The sequence below is a fragment of the Rhinolophus sinicus genome, chromosome 2, assembly GCF_057876585.1.
Source record: "Rhinolophus sinicus isolate RSI-liver-muscle chromosome 2, RSI-T2T, whole genome shotgun sequence".
NCBI lineage: Eukaryota > Metazoa > Chordata > Mammalia > Chiroptera > Rhinolophidae > Rhinolophus > Rhinolophus sinicus.
In genome coordinates this window covers 89,265,367-89,279,077 of record NC_142502.1, presented here as the reverse complement: position 1 = coordinate 89,279,077, position 13,711 = coordinate 89,265,367, and the positions used below count along the sequence as shown (strand labels likewise).

General features: G+C 45.1%; 1 protein-coding gene across 6 annotated transcripts in view; it reads left to right on the top strand.

The window, feature by feature from the left end:
* Positions 1–996: 996 nt before the first annotated feature.
* Positions 997–13,711, top strand: part of TFAP2B (transcription factor AP-2 beta) — a 29,627-nt gene continuing 16,912 nt past the window's right edge. Inside the window, exons 1-4 of one of the 6 annotated variants that reach the window (XM_019734783.3) lie at positions 997–1,664; positions 4,864–4,890; positions 6,133–6,591; positions 11,363–11,423. In XM_019734783.3, coding sequence (XP_019590342.1) covers positions 1,584–1,664; positions 4,864–4,890; positions 6,133–6,591; positions 11,363–11,423 — 628 coding nt within the window. In that variant the 5' untranslated portion in view covers positions 997–1,583. Of the gene's footprint in view, positions 1,665–3,632; positions 4,655–4,863; positions 4,891–6,132; positions 6,592–11,362; positions 11,424–13,711 lie in introns of those variants that run through there. The other 5 variants (XM_074333059.2, XM_019734786.3, XM_019734785.3 and 2 more) reach the window with 5 other exon arrangements.

The following is a 13,711-nucleotide window of genomic DNA, read 5'->3' as shown; positions in this document are numbered from 1 at the left end:
GCCGAATTGTTCATTCTGCATTGGATGAAGTGTCTCCTTGGTTTTTGTAGAGTCGATGTCCACTGCCGTTGTCCGGTGCCCTCTCCTCAAAGAGTATCTGTCCCTGCTCGCACTCGGCAGCGCCAAGTAGTCCTCAGATTTATAGACAATCGCCGTTTGCAGATTCACTCTTATCAGGTTTAATAACTTCCACCCCAAATTGCCCTGGTCCCTCCTCATTCCCTCCCGTCATTTATTTTCTGCCCCAGGGGTAGAGATCTTCCACAGGACTTCCCTTCTGGCTGTGGGGATCCTTCCGCACCCTGAAAAGGAGTAGAAAAATACAGGGGGTGAAAAAAAAAAAAAAAAAAGGAACGAGGCGAATGTTCACTTCGTGATGAAATTCGGAAACCCTGTGCCTTAAAAGGCGCTCATTTTCGAGGTTTGGTTAACTTTGTTCTTGTTGTTGTTTATGCTGTCCTTTAAAAGAAAAAAAAAACTATACAAATCACCTTACTACGAAAAAATGCACTCAAAACAAACAAAACCCCACCAATCCCAAAATATTTTTCACTATGTCTTTGAAGAACATTCTGCTTAAACCTTCCAAAGGTTTAGGGGACCACTTCTTGGCTCTCCATGATTAAAACCACTTAAACGTTATAGACAACAGATGCAAATATAAAATGTCCTGTGTCTTTGCAAAGAAGGCTCCAAATCCACTCATTGTGTAATTGTGTGCGTGTGTATGTTGCTCCCAACATCTGAAAAAAAAAAAAAAAACTTCATAAAATGGAGACTGCAGCCAAGAAAAGAATGGCACATGGAATCTGTTGAAAATACATACAAACAACCCCTAAAACGACAAACGGTACAGAATGAGGTGTTCATACAGTATTTAAGGTACCAAATGTATTGGGCAAAATGACCAGAAAATATTAGAATGGTGACTGTGGTGAACTGGCTTATTTGTTCTACAGTGACAGAGGTACAGTTTAAAAAAAAAAAAAGTTGTGTAGTCATCAACACAGAGAGATCACCCTTAAAATCCCCAAATCCAGCTTCAAAATACCCTCCTGCGGAACAAACATGAATAGGAGTTTTTGTATTGAAAAATCTCAGTAATAGTCCTTTTAAAATCCAAATAGAAACGGGGGGCTGTTGGCCCCCTGGTTGCTCATTATGAATTTTAAAGACTTTAGTTAGTGGCTACAATGATTCATCCTTTTCAATATAGAGGTTTTTAAAATGTATATTTATATTAATCACACTGAACAACCATCTTTCCTTTAAATGCGTGTTTACAGTCTGTAGACTCTGCAGTGACCCAGGGGTGCTTATATAACTAAATGTGGGTGTCTGGGTGTAAATACGTGTTTATGATTTTTATAATATATATGTCTGTGGGTTGCATCTAACTCCTGTGTGTGTAATGTTTTTCTCTCTGCTGAGGCTTACTTCTCCAGCCTATTGTTTGAGACAACAGATATAAGTTGCGATGCGAGAGGAGCGTCGGATTTGGTGTGTATCCCCCATTTCCAATTATAGATGGATCATTACAGACAGCGGAGTCCTGAGAAGCCAGACATCTGCTCCTCACATGAATGCACTCACCTCCTAGAGACCAGGCTGCCATCATGCTCTGGAAGCTCGTGGAGAATGTCAAGTACGAAGATATCTATGAGGTGAGCCGACACCCCCAGATGCATCTTAGAGCTTTGCAGATAGAGAATTTGAACTTCTTGACACCCCAACTGATATATATTTTTAAGCTATTTACTCGTAGATTTCCGGTCGGTTTTCTCAGCTTTCTCTAACTTTCAGAAAAGCTGGCTTGGGGAGACTTCGCTATTCTGAAAAAGGACTTTAAAGTTGAAATCTGACTACTTTAACTTAGAAGATTTCTCTTTTTCTTTTATTTTCTTTCTCTCTTCCTCCCCACGCCCCCCCCCCTTCCCGTTAGACTCTGATGGGGAATGCAGAGCTACTGAATGTGAGCAGAGAAAACAGAGACTGCTATAAAGGCAGAGGCTCCCCTCGTTTTGAGTGTGGGACAGAATTAGGTTTTCAAGCCTTATCGTAACAGACTCGGGCTTTAAATTTTTTTGTTTTCAGTAAAATTTCTGAAATCGATAACATACGGATCCAAGTAGAGGACGGTAAATTAGAAAGAAGGAGGTAGATAAGTGGATAGATGGATGTCGACAGAGCACAAGCCAAGGAGCCGTAGCAGACAAGTTTTTTTGTTTGTTTTTTTTTTTTAATTTTCTCTTTTCTTGTGGTTTGCTTTTTTGAGGGTCAGTGCGCCCAAACCTACCCCCAGACACCCCAACGTTTGGGCATTTTAAACGAAAGGTTCGGTCAGTGTTCAGTGCGCACGGTTCTCTAGCGACGAGCTAGCCCAAGTCTCCCTCGGGCTGGAGAAGTTGCCCGCAGTCCCGGGCGCCCGCAGCTGGCGGAGCTGGGCCGCGCCCGCGATGCCGTCTTGATCTCCGGCGCGGAGCGAAGCGGCGGCCAGGCTTCTCGCTGGCCAGGCGGGCGGCCGGGCGGGGCGAGGGGTATGCGGCTGGACAGCGAGGGCCGGCCGGCAGCGGCCCGCGGGTCCTAGCCCTCGAGCGGGATGGTCTCGGAGACCCGGACTTGGGTTCAAAGGGAAGAGGGGAAAGCGAAGACTCCGAGGAGACGTCGAGGGAGGGAAGAAAGAAAAGCTTGGAGAAAGTGGAGAGGAAAGGCGAAGGGGATTTAGGGAAGGGGAAGGTTGAAGTTGGAGACGGGGGCAGTGGAGATTTGCAAAGAGGAAAAGTTGGAAAGGAGAGAGGAAGGGAAACCAAGTCCCGTGCGGCAAGCGCGGGCAGTGCTCGGTCGGACGAAGCTTTCGCAGTGGGACGCACAGAGGCTCCCCACCCAGTGGGGTAAACGCTACCCTGCCGCGCCGGAAAGACTCCGGAAAGCTCGGCCCCGAGCCGCACTGCAGATATTAGGAACCAGCCGCTCACAGTAGCGGCTGCGAGCTCCAACCGATGCTGCTAGCCCAGACCTACCGGACAGATGGGCTCGCACGCTGCATCCCGCAGGCAGCGCCGCCCGCACCCAGTGCCCCCCAGCTCTGGCCAGCCCTGAATCCTAATTTTTTTTTTGCGGGGGGGGTGTTGTGTGTGTGTGTGTGTGTGTGTGTGTGTGTGTGAGAGAGAGAGAGAGAGAGAGAGAGAGAGAGAGAGAGAGAGAGAGAGAGAGAAAGAGAGAGAGAGAGAAAGAGAGAAATAGATTTGTCTTTCTGCAAATGACTGGGGTTTTCCTTTCCTCTTTGTGGTTGTGTATTGACTGTAACCGAGAGCCGCGACTCCGCCTTCTGGGGTTTGTTTCGATTCGGCCTCCTTTCTTTCTTTAACAAGCAGGATAATGGTAAAGTGGAAGGCGCTAGAACTACCTTAAAGAATGTGAGCGGCCGAAGTGGGCATGACACTGGAGGGGACGGGGCCACGGTGTAAATAACTCGGGGTACACACAGGGAGGGTTTCAGTGGGTTCTAAATAGTAACCAGGCTAGAACTCGGTCTTTGATTAAGAAAAGTAAACTGGCTGAATGAGAAAGGAGGGAGGGAGAGAAGGAAGAAGGGAGGGAGGAAGAGGAAGGGGTGGAGTGGAAGAGGGGGAGAGATAAAGTGGGAGGGAGAGAGGAGAGAGACAGAGAGACAGAGACAGAATATCGCAGGTATTCCTAGTTGCCTAAATTTTCTGCTCAGCAATATAGGAGAGCCCGCAGCCTGGTAGAAGAAGCCTATTTAAGTCGGGAGGAAGGTTGAACTTTAACAGAAATGGCAGTCAAGCCAGTTGAACGGGTTCCTGAAACATCCGAAAAGGTTTTCTGTTGCCCCTGGCTTTGCCTGGAAAGGATAAGTTTAGTGTACTTGAGGATTGATTGCATATATTTTAAATTGTGGTAAAAAAAAAAATCACAGACTATGAGCATTAAAGAGGGGAAGGCTGCATAAGGGATGAAAAGCCCCCCATCTACCTATGTCTTTTAACAAATAATCATAATCTCCAATATTCAGTGAAGGTCTGCAAACGTCACTGTAAACAACCAGGCACACCGGTTTACTTCTCTCCCCTCCAAGAAGGAAGGCAACGCCTTTTTATTTTGTTTTTTAATCTGCACACAAAGCACCTAAGGTGATTAATTCTTCCCATTAGGAAAGCCCCTCTCCAGGAACAAGGACACCTACTTTCTGTACAAGCCCCCCAGCGATGCTCTCCCTCACTGCCTTGTCCAAGAGAGCAGAGGCTGCTTTACGCGTGTCCCCGGCTCAGTTAATTGAAGTTCTGCCTCTTTCCTGCTAAACTTTTTCCCCAGTCTGCCTTTGCCAGCCCCCTCGTCTGATTACATCTAGTAATTCTCCACTGAATGAACGTCATTTACAATAGTAGGGGAGCTCTGCGCTCGCTGCTGCTTCACGCTCCATTTGTCCTCCATTCTCCCTTTAAAGTACTCGTGTAATATTAATAGTCATGAATATCAATTATTATGAGGCGGTGTAGGCAAGCGGAGGGAGGAAGGGGCGCCGGAGCAGTCTGAGCCCAGCTTCGGGTGGAAGAGGACTGCATCTGGAGCCCCGAGGACCGGCAGAAGAAAAAAGGCCCAAAAGACAGCAAGAGACCGAGGAACAGCTCTGTCTGTGTGTGACAGGCAGCACCAATCTTGTTTGGGGGTGTGGGGAGGGGTATTTTTGTGCTGTTGTTTTTTGATGGCTTGTCCTGGAAACACCTCAAGCTCAGCTCCTGTGTCCAGCTCGTTTCTCTGCTGGACTCCTTGATCTTTTTTTTTTTTTTTTTTTTTTTGAAATCATTGTTTGATTTTGAGCAGTAACCAGGCTTTTTTTTCCAGATGTTAGTCCACACCTATTCATCCATGGTGAGTTTGGATTCACGTTGTACCAGAATTGCATGCTCCCTCCTCTCACTGTCTCTCTGTCTCTCGGTCTGTGTGCGTGTCTCACTCTCTCTGTCTCTGTCTTCCTTTGAGCGCCTTTGGCTTGGTAATTTAGCACCATAATTGGACGAGGCTGCAGCTGCTTCTCTCTGCATTGTGTGTTCTCTGTCTGAGCTCCAAGAGTCAGCTCGGGAGGGGGGAGACCGAACAGAAAAACTTTTTATTCGCCTTTGCAGTTTAGAAATTTAGGTGACTATTTCTCCAAAATACCATGGTGACTGTACCTGGCATTTCCACAGAGGAGAGGGAGAAACTTAAACACCCCTCTCACACATGCCTCCTTCTTCAACTTAGTTTACCATTCCAGATAGGACCAACAATAAGTTGTTTGGGCTTTTTTTTTTTCTCTCCCTTCCAACCCCAGGTCCTTCATTTTCACACCCTGGAGTAGAACAGCATTAGGTATAGAAAAGCAACCTTAGAAATAACTCCTGTGAACCACAACTCAATTTTACAGGGGCTCAGGATATGATTTCCAATGAGATCCATTTCAATCAAACACTATTTAAATTAATTCCTCTTGGGGAGGGAGTGGTGACTAGGAACTCAGATCAGGCAGACTCTTCAGAGCTCCTGGAATTACCAGGTTGTGTGGGGCGCTCCTGGGCAGCTGGGCTGGGTTGCCAGTCAAGGCAGAAGTTGGTTTTCAACTGGAGGAGCAGAATAGCAAGTAGTGTGAACTTTTATTTGTTATGCTTTGGACCTCTGGAAGAGTTACACAAAAAAAATAGTTTAAAATACCCAGGAGAGCAAATATTATATGTAAGACTCCTTCCTATATTTTTAATTAAAGAATTTAGACTCTCCCTCCACACGCAGTTATTTTACCTTCACTCCTTTTGCTGGCTTTGCACTCCCAACTGAAGGCTCAGATGTTGGTTAAGTGGGTGATTCCCCCCCCCAAAGCCTTGCGTGTGGAATTGCTGAATCCCTGTGCCCTCTGAGTCAACTTGGCAGTATAAGTTTCGGATTCTTGCTTCCCCTGTCCCGGGAAGAACATACGGAAGCCAGGCTTCTCCATTTGTCGTTTGTATTTCTCTCTCTCTCTCTCTCTCTCTCTCTCTCTCTCTCTCTCTCTCTCTCTCTCTCTCTCTCTCTCTCTCTCTCTCTCGTTCTCTCTCGCTCTCTCTCGCTCTCTCTCGCTCTCCTTCTCTCTGCTCCCAGGACCGGCACGATGGCGTCCCGAGCCATAGCTCGCGGCTCTCCCAGCTGGGCTCGGTGTCCCAAGGACCTTACTCAAGCGCCCCGCCGCTGTCCCACACTCCGTCGTCAGACTTCCAGCCGCCCTACTTCCCGCCCCCCTACCAGCCGCTCCCCTACCACCAGAGCCAGGACCCCTACTCCCACGTCAACGACCCCTACTCCCTGAACCCACTGCACCAGCCCCAGCAGCACCCTTGGGGCCAACGGCAGCGGCAAGAAGTGGGTTCCGAAGCCGGCTCTCTCCTGCCCCAGCCTCGGGCCGCCTTGCCCCAGCTCTCGGGCCTCGACCCCCGGAGGGACTACCATTCGGTCCGACGGCCCGACGTGCTGCTGCATTCGGCGCATCACGGCCTGGATGCGGGCATGGGTGACAGTCTCTCGCTGCACGGCCTTGGCCATCCCGGAATGGAAGACGTCCAGGTAACCACAAACAAACAAACAAACAAACGAAAAAGACAATACATAAATAAATAAAGAATGCTGGGGGGGGAGTTCTGGGGGGTGGGGCAACTGTCTCCTTTGGGGGAGGTAGTTTCCATCTGTAGAACAGGACCAGCTGGACACGACATAGTACTATATAACTGTTTATGCGTGTACGTGTATGGCTCTAAGTGGCGGTTTCTGGAGGTGCAATTATAAACGGTAGAACCACTAGAAATGAAATCATGAAGGAGAAAAATGTAGTGTAGTTTGATAATTTAAGATCATCAGAATCAAGGCTAGATGTTTTTGTCTTGCTTTAGCTCCCCACTCCTTCCTATTCTCTAACGCTTTGTGTGAGCAAGCTGGGTACCCTCCCCAATGCACTCCCCTCATGCACGTCCCTTAGTGGGCCTGGCAGGATGACAGGGCAGGTGAACCCCAGATGCCTAAGGGCTGGGGCTGCAGCATGGAGGCACAGTGTCCTCTGTCAGTTCCAGAGGTTCCTGCTGGATTTGAAAAGACTTGGTTAAGCATGACAGTGCACATTGGAAGAAAAACATGCCGCTATGTTTGTCCAAACCAGGTATTACTTTGAATGTCCCATAAGCTGCAGAGCCCTTTTCCAAGATAACTGAGTTCCAGACTCATCACCTGAGAAATGGAATATTTGTGGGCAGAGACCTAGCAAGCCATAAGTCTATTTGGGAGTCCATGAGGACACATACCATTTTAGAGATTCTTTTCACCTTTTGGTCCATTAAATGGCTGTCGAGCAATATTCTCTACATCCCTCTTCAGTCCTCCCCCTCCATTAATACTCTCTTCTCCCAGTGCTACCATCCCAACTGAAGAGGCATCACGTGTTTATTTCTTAAAACAAAAGGCTCAAAACACTCCCCCTACCCACGCACTATCCCATCTGCAGCCTACACAATGGAGCCTGATTTGGTTGAGAATACTTGGTTAAACTAAACAATGAAACATCAAAGAAATGATGTCTAAAAACTGTCTGGGTGATTCTGAGCAGGTCTCCTTTTGCTCCTTAGTTTAAATAGTCTCCAGAAAAGATAAATATGGTTGAAAGGTATTTAATTGACACTTCAGTCTCATTGGCATAGTTGTATATATTATGCATCATTTTAGACATAACCTCTGAAGTGAAGGAAAATTAAGTGGGAAAGGGAAGGTGTACAATTCCTTCTTCTTTACCTTTTTGAAAAAAATGTATTTTGAACAGTTGAAATGCGGTAACAGCATCAAATGGTGCCTGTGCGTGGTCTCTGATGGTTTATTGTTTTAAAGGAAATGCAGTTATTATTTCCAAAAATGACGGCATCACCTGATCTGTGGCTGGATTTACCCATAGTAATAAGAACGATAGTTTTGTTAATTTAACTGAGCTTGACTGTCCCTGTCTGGAGATACTACTCATTTCAGAATATCATATGAAAAAGGAAATATTTAATAGTTGCTTTTTTTTTAATGCATTGAGGTAATGTGTCTGGGGGAAAAGTTTTTAAATTAACCTTTCTGAGTACTGTTCGAAGTGCTAGATAATGAAAGTGGATCAGCTCATCACCATTGCTGTGGGCAATGCTAACACTGGCTGTGTCACCCCCACCCTGCAGGCTCAGGTGACTGAACCCAGGAAATCTCCCCAAAGAGGGACCCCAACGCGCGCGTGTGTGTTTTAGATTTTGTTTTTGTTTTGTTTTTCAAAACTGCAGAATTGTGAGCAGTTTTGAGTGTTTGGCCAAATGCAAAGGGCAAGAGAAAAACAGGGCCAGGTCAGCGTGCATTTGGGAGAACACCCTTGTCATGCGTCGTTGTTGTGGTTGGGAACACAGATGGCAGAGGTGGAGAGAAGGTGTAGGCCCCTGGCCATCATGTATTCTCCACCCCACTCCACCTTTTCCCATTCCTTCCCCAGAAGCATCCCAGCTGGTAGTCTGGTGAGGTGGGGAGGCCCACAGGACTTTCTCTGGGTGACCCCCAGTGCAAAGGGTCGTGGGGGATACACCCCATACCTGTCCCAGACAAGGATGAGCTCAGTTCTCGCCAAGATGACAGGCATCCTGAGGCCGAGGTGTGCTTGATGTGACACAAGGCAGGTGACAAAGAAAGGGGAGGAGATGTACCTAGGACCAGAACCCCCCGGATTCCAGAGGTTCCACTTCCGACTTCATGATCTGTAGCACGGGGGCTAAAGTTACAGGAACGGGAGTTTCAACGTTTCCTGCAGTTAGGGAATGGGTCGGCTGCTCCAGGTCTTTAAAAGGGACCAGAAAATGCCTGGACCTGGACCTCAGTCACTTGTTGGAGCTCAAGGGCCTAGTGTGTGTTCCAGATCCTCTCTACCCCACCCCAGCCGTGGGCCAGACAGAGCCCAAGGGCGCTGCCAGACCAGTGGGCCTCACAACGAGGGGTAGTCACCTGGCCAAGGGTTGGGGGTAGCTATGTGACCCAGACACACACACACACACACACACACACACACACACACACACACACGGCCACCGCCCCACCCGTGAGAGAAGAGGAGAGCTAATTAACCAAATGCTTCTAATATTTTTTAAATGAAACTATAAAACCCTGTCAATTTCTATTTCAATTTACTCACAGGAGCTATTAAACTAGCAAATCGCTGTTTGGGTTCTGGGTATGCTACATTTCACCCATTGTGTGTGTGTGGGGGGGGCGCGGGGGAAGGGACAGTGTGTTAGAAACTCAAAAACAGCATGAGAAAAAAAGAGTGAGATGACACCTAGTTTGGAGTTGGTTTAGCTGCCATGAACACCTCTTTTTTTTCTTCCAATCTTTGCTCTCTAACCTCTCATCACCTCTACCACCCATGAGTATAAACATATAAGGATGCTAAGTCAAAACCCCCAGCGCGGCCGCGAGCGCGCGCGAACACACACACACACACACACACACACACACACACGCACACGCACACACTCAAACACACCCCAGTGTCTTAAAGCAACCCCTGGTATCACTTTTAACTAAAGAAGTCTAGTAATTACGAGTCTGAGTTGTTTTTCTGCGCTTCCGCATGCAGTCCTAATTAAATCTTTACGATCCTCCCTGTGACGATTAAGCGCCAGCATGCTGCGTGAATATCCTGTACAAAAACCCAGCAGGCGGCCGTAATTAGATAGAAAATCAGACAAGAGCCTTCTCATTAACTACCACAACTACCCCACGTCGCTGATGAGGCATATATACATATTTACGTACAGACGTGAGGGTGAGGTGTGGGGGGCGCACTGGTCCTTGCGGGTGAGGTCGCGGGTCGGCCCGCCCACAGACACAAGCGAATATTTCTGTACTGTGTGGACAAGTTGCCACTGTAGACACGTGAGCACAGAAAGGCGTGAATCCTGTGTGTGTGCGCGTGTGCGTGGTGGGTCTCCTGAGGAGTTTCGAATAAGTTAGATGAAGTGTTTTTAAAAAGATTTTTGGTATTTCTGAAGATGTGCGTAGAATGTTGCAACATGGTAAATGGTTCTTACTGAGAATCGCAATTTTCTTCACCTTTCTGAGAACAAAAGAGTGACTATTAAAAACGAAAAGAAACAAATTAACATGCCCTCTCCGTGATTAGATCATTTCGTTTCTAATACGTTGCTTGTTTGGGGTACAGAGTCGCTTCCTTATGATGAACACACCCTGTCTGGGGATGCAGCCATGAGTGGGTGGGAGGTGCTGTGGAAACACCACCTCTCAAGCCCTTTGCTTTTTACTTCTTTGTAAAGTGAGTGACAAATTGGTCTAAACTTAGGTTTCTGTGGATCAAGGAAAACAGCTGTCTGTACGTTTTAGAAAGACCTAGCATTTATTTACATTGGCGGGTAGGGGAAGGAATCTACGGCTTTTGGAGGCCCTGGGATGCACAGCCGGGACTCTGTGCTCCTGCATCCTGACAGTTAGAAACTCATTCCCACAGCCATTTCCACTCAGAAGTGTTGCCAACACCCAGGGTGGAAACTCCTCAGAGATGAAACTGTGGCACAGGAGATGAATGGTCTTTGCCATTACCTAGTTCTGACTGGGAACTTCCGGGCCTGTGTGTGTCTGTGTGTCTGTAGTTACAGCCTTCCTAACAGGTGTGCTCCTTGCTGGGAAGCAGCAGCAGCAGGGTTGGGAGGGGGAGCAAATTGTGCAGGTTCCTCGCAGGGACTGTGGTACAGCAGGAAGTTCACAGCGCACTGGGATACGATACGTACGGACTGCAGTGGCTGTGCGGTCCTGGCTTTGCAAACATGTTCCTATGGGTTACGTTTGCATTCCATTCCAAATTGCACAGACTTTAATTAAAATCCCATGATGTAAACTATTATGTATTTGTACAATGACTCTGGGGTTAAGATGCACTGGGACAGAATAGAAAACTGAAATTGCTCTTACTAATATTGGTGAAAATCTTTCAGCTGTTGCCAAATTTTCACAATTCATAAAAGCAAATAATATAAAAGTTTATATGTCTATGTAATATCTGTGTTTAATATAATAACTAAACCAATCCTGCATCCCAGATGTCTTTCGGAGTTTCCTTTTTCCTCTTCTTCCATTGGAAGAATTTATAATTTGGGTAAATTTCATCTCTGTGTCGATTTGGAGGTAATAATGATAATAATAAAACCTCCCTTTGTGAATTAATATAAATGGAAATAACAGAAACTCCAGTTTGGAATGACATGATTTATGTGTGCGATTCTTTAATATCCAGTCAATTTGAATAGTGATGTTTTTATATTCACAGTCAGTTGAAGATGCCAATAACAGCGGCATGAATCTATTGGACCAGTCTGTCATAAAAAAAGGTATGGATTATTCCCCCTGAAAAAAGTAAACAAAGTTTTCCTGTGCATTCATGTCCTTATGATGAGTTTTCACTTTGGGGGAATTCATTATTTTATAAGACACAAATGTTTGTTCACAATTATAGGACAGCGGCTGTCTGGGTGAAAGTACACGTAGGGAAGAAGGAAAAGGGGGAAGGAAGAACTAGACAGAAACCCGGATGAGAGAGAGAGAGGGATAGAGACTATTGCCATTTTTCTCATGGTACATTTGGCAGCAATTCTAGGTGCAATCTTAAATAATTGAACTACCATCATGTACGGAATTAGCTGGGAAACACTGCTTTTAAAAATGTGCCATAATTATTTCATTGATAACTGGAGTTTGTTAACTAGACCCTATGTCATTGAGACAGTTCCTTCTTTCCCTGTTATTGTATTTGATTTTTTGGTGGTAATTTTGTTCCCAGGTCTGTGTGTTTTATGAGTTGTTTCTTATTTTTTTTAATTGTGCCAAATGTGTTACTAAATATGCGCATCCTGAGAAGCTGAGACAGCCTATGCACATTACTAAATCTTCCTACATATGCGTTCATGATTTAGTGTGACTGTGGAATCACCCCATACTGTTAAAGGGCATGTGATATTAACAAATGTTTGCAGTCTCTTGTACAGCTGTAAGCAAAATAATTAACTAATTAAACTAATTAAATGTAATTACAATAACTCATTTCGGGCGTATTGCAGCTGCTTAATTTTTCCCCCTCTTCTCTGACAGTCACTGAGAGAATGCTTGGCGATTAGTGTGGCTGTCGAAAGGCCCAAATGCCACTCACATGCTACAAATTTAGGAGCTTGAATGTGTAAACAGTACAATCTGTAATTATCACAAGAACTGGTGTTTGGAGATACAATTTTAACTACAGTAACCCTTTCTTATCGATGCTGGAGAAGACCTGTTCTTATATTTGGTGTCAACAATCCCTAGCTTCAGTCATTTATGATTCATTAGAACCACATAACATTCACAAAAACAATGAAAAGATGCTTTGGAAAGGAATCCAGATTCAAGTTGGTATAGTAGGAGGGTTGTGAAGTGAGGATTCCAAAACGGGTGAGGTATTCTCAATTTTCTTCTTTTACAAAGGCAGAAAAAGTGGCTTTGAGAGGTGGGATGGGGAAACTGTACTTGAAATGATGCCATTTGGCTTTGGGATATAATATCCTGAAGAAGAATAATAGTAAGGTTTGGGGCAAAACGATTTAAGGGTTGCTTCAAACGTCTGCCCCTCTCTTTAGGTTTGTGGTCTTTAATCCTTTTGGTTTTTAATGCTAACTTTTGGGTTTACTCGAGTGTCTTCAGTGCTTAAATTTTCAACTGTGCTGACAGCTGACTTGTACCATTTCCTTTTGTGTCTTCTATTTTGGTTGATTGCTGGTTGATGGGGGGTAGGGGGCAAGAGGCACTTCTCCATTGGCTTTTTGTTTGTTTGTTTGTTTTTTGTTTTAGTTCCTCTTCCCTTTTCATGGGAAGCTAGAGCTCCTTAGCTCAGGGTTTCATATCCTAGAAACAGTATTTGGGCTGGCAGTGGGGCATGCCCAACAGATGACCAATCAGAAATGTTATTAATGGCCAGGCCAATAAAAATATTTGAAACTTAGCTTGCCTAACAAAACAGAGCTGAAAATATTCTTAGATGTGGGATACTTTCATTTCAGGGCTTGTATAGGTTTGTCAGCAGAATGGGAATATTTATCTATAAGGATATCTTATTTCTTCTCCAGGAATAGGAGAATCTTGACTAAAGTTGCGGGTTTTGTTTTAGAAACAGAGTACTTTTTATGCCCCAAAAGCTTTTTTTTTTTTTTTTATGAGCAGCTTAAAACATCTAAGTGGTACCACAGTCACTTTGTTTTAGGGGGTGTGTTATGACTATGATGTGTTAGGTCAACTCCATTATTTAATATTTCAGGTATTTGTTTTATTACATGAAGGAAAGATCCCAATATCATAGTTTTATCTTTAGAGAGCCATAGGCAAAATAGGAATAAGTGGTTGATTTATTTTTCTAAATTACTGTGAACCACTTAAAATAAGGTTATGGATTCATTAGCTCCTTCCCTGTTCTCTGGTCTCCCATCTTTGTCCCTTATCCCACCTTTCTGAGGGATGTCTCCAAGAGATTAATTTCATAAAAGAAGTGAGAAAGTTTTCTGAACTAAATATTGTAAATCTCAACAACTGGCAGGGGACTCAGTTGCTTAATTTATTTTCTAATGGGCTTTTAAAGATATTTTTAAAATTTAAA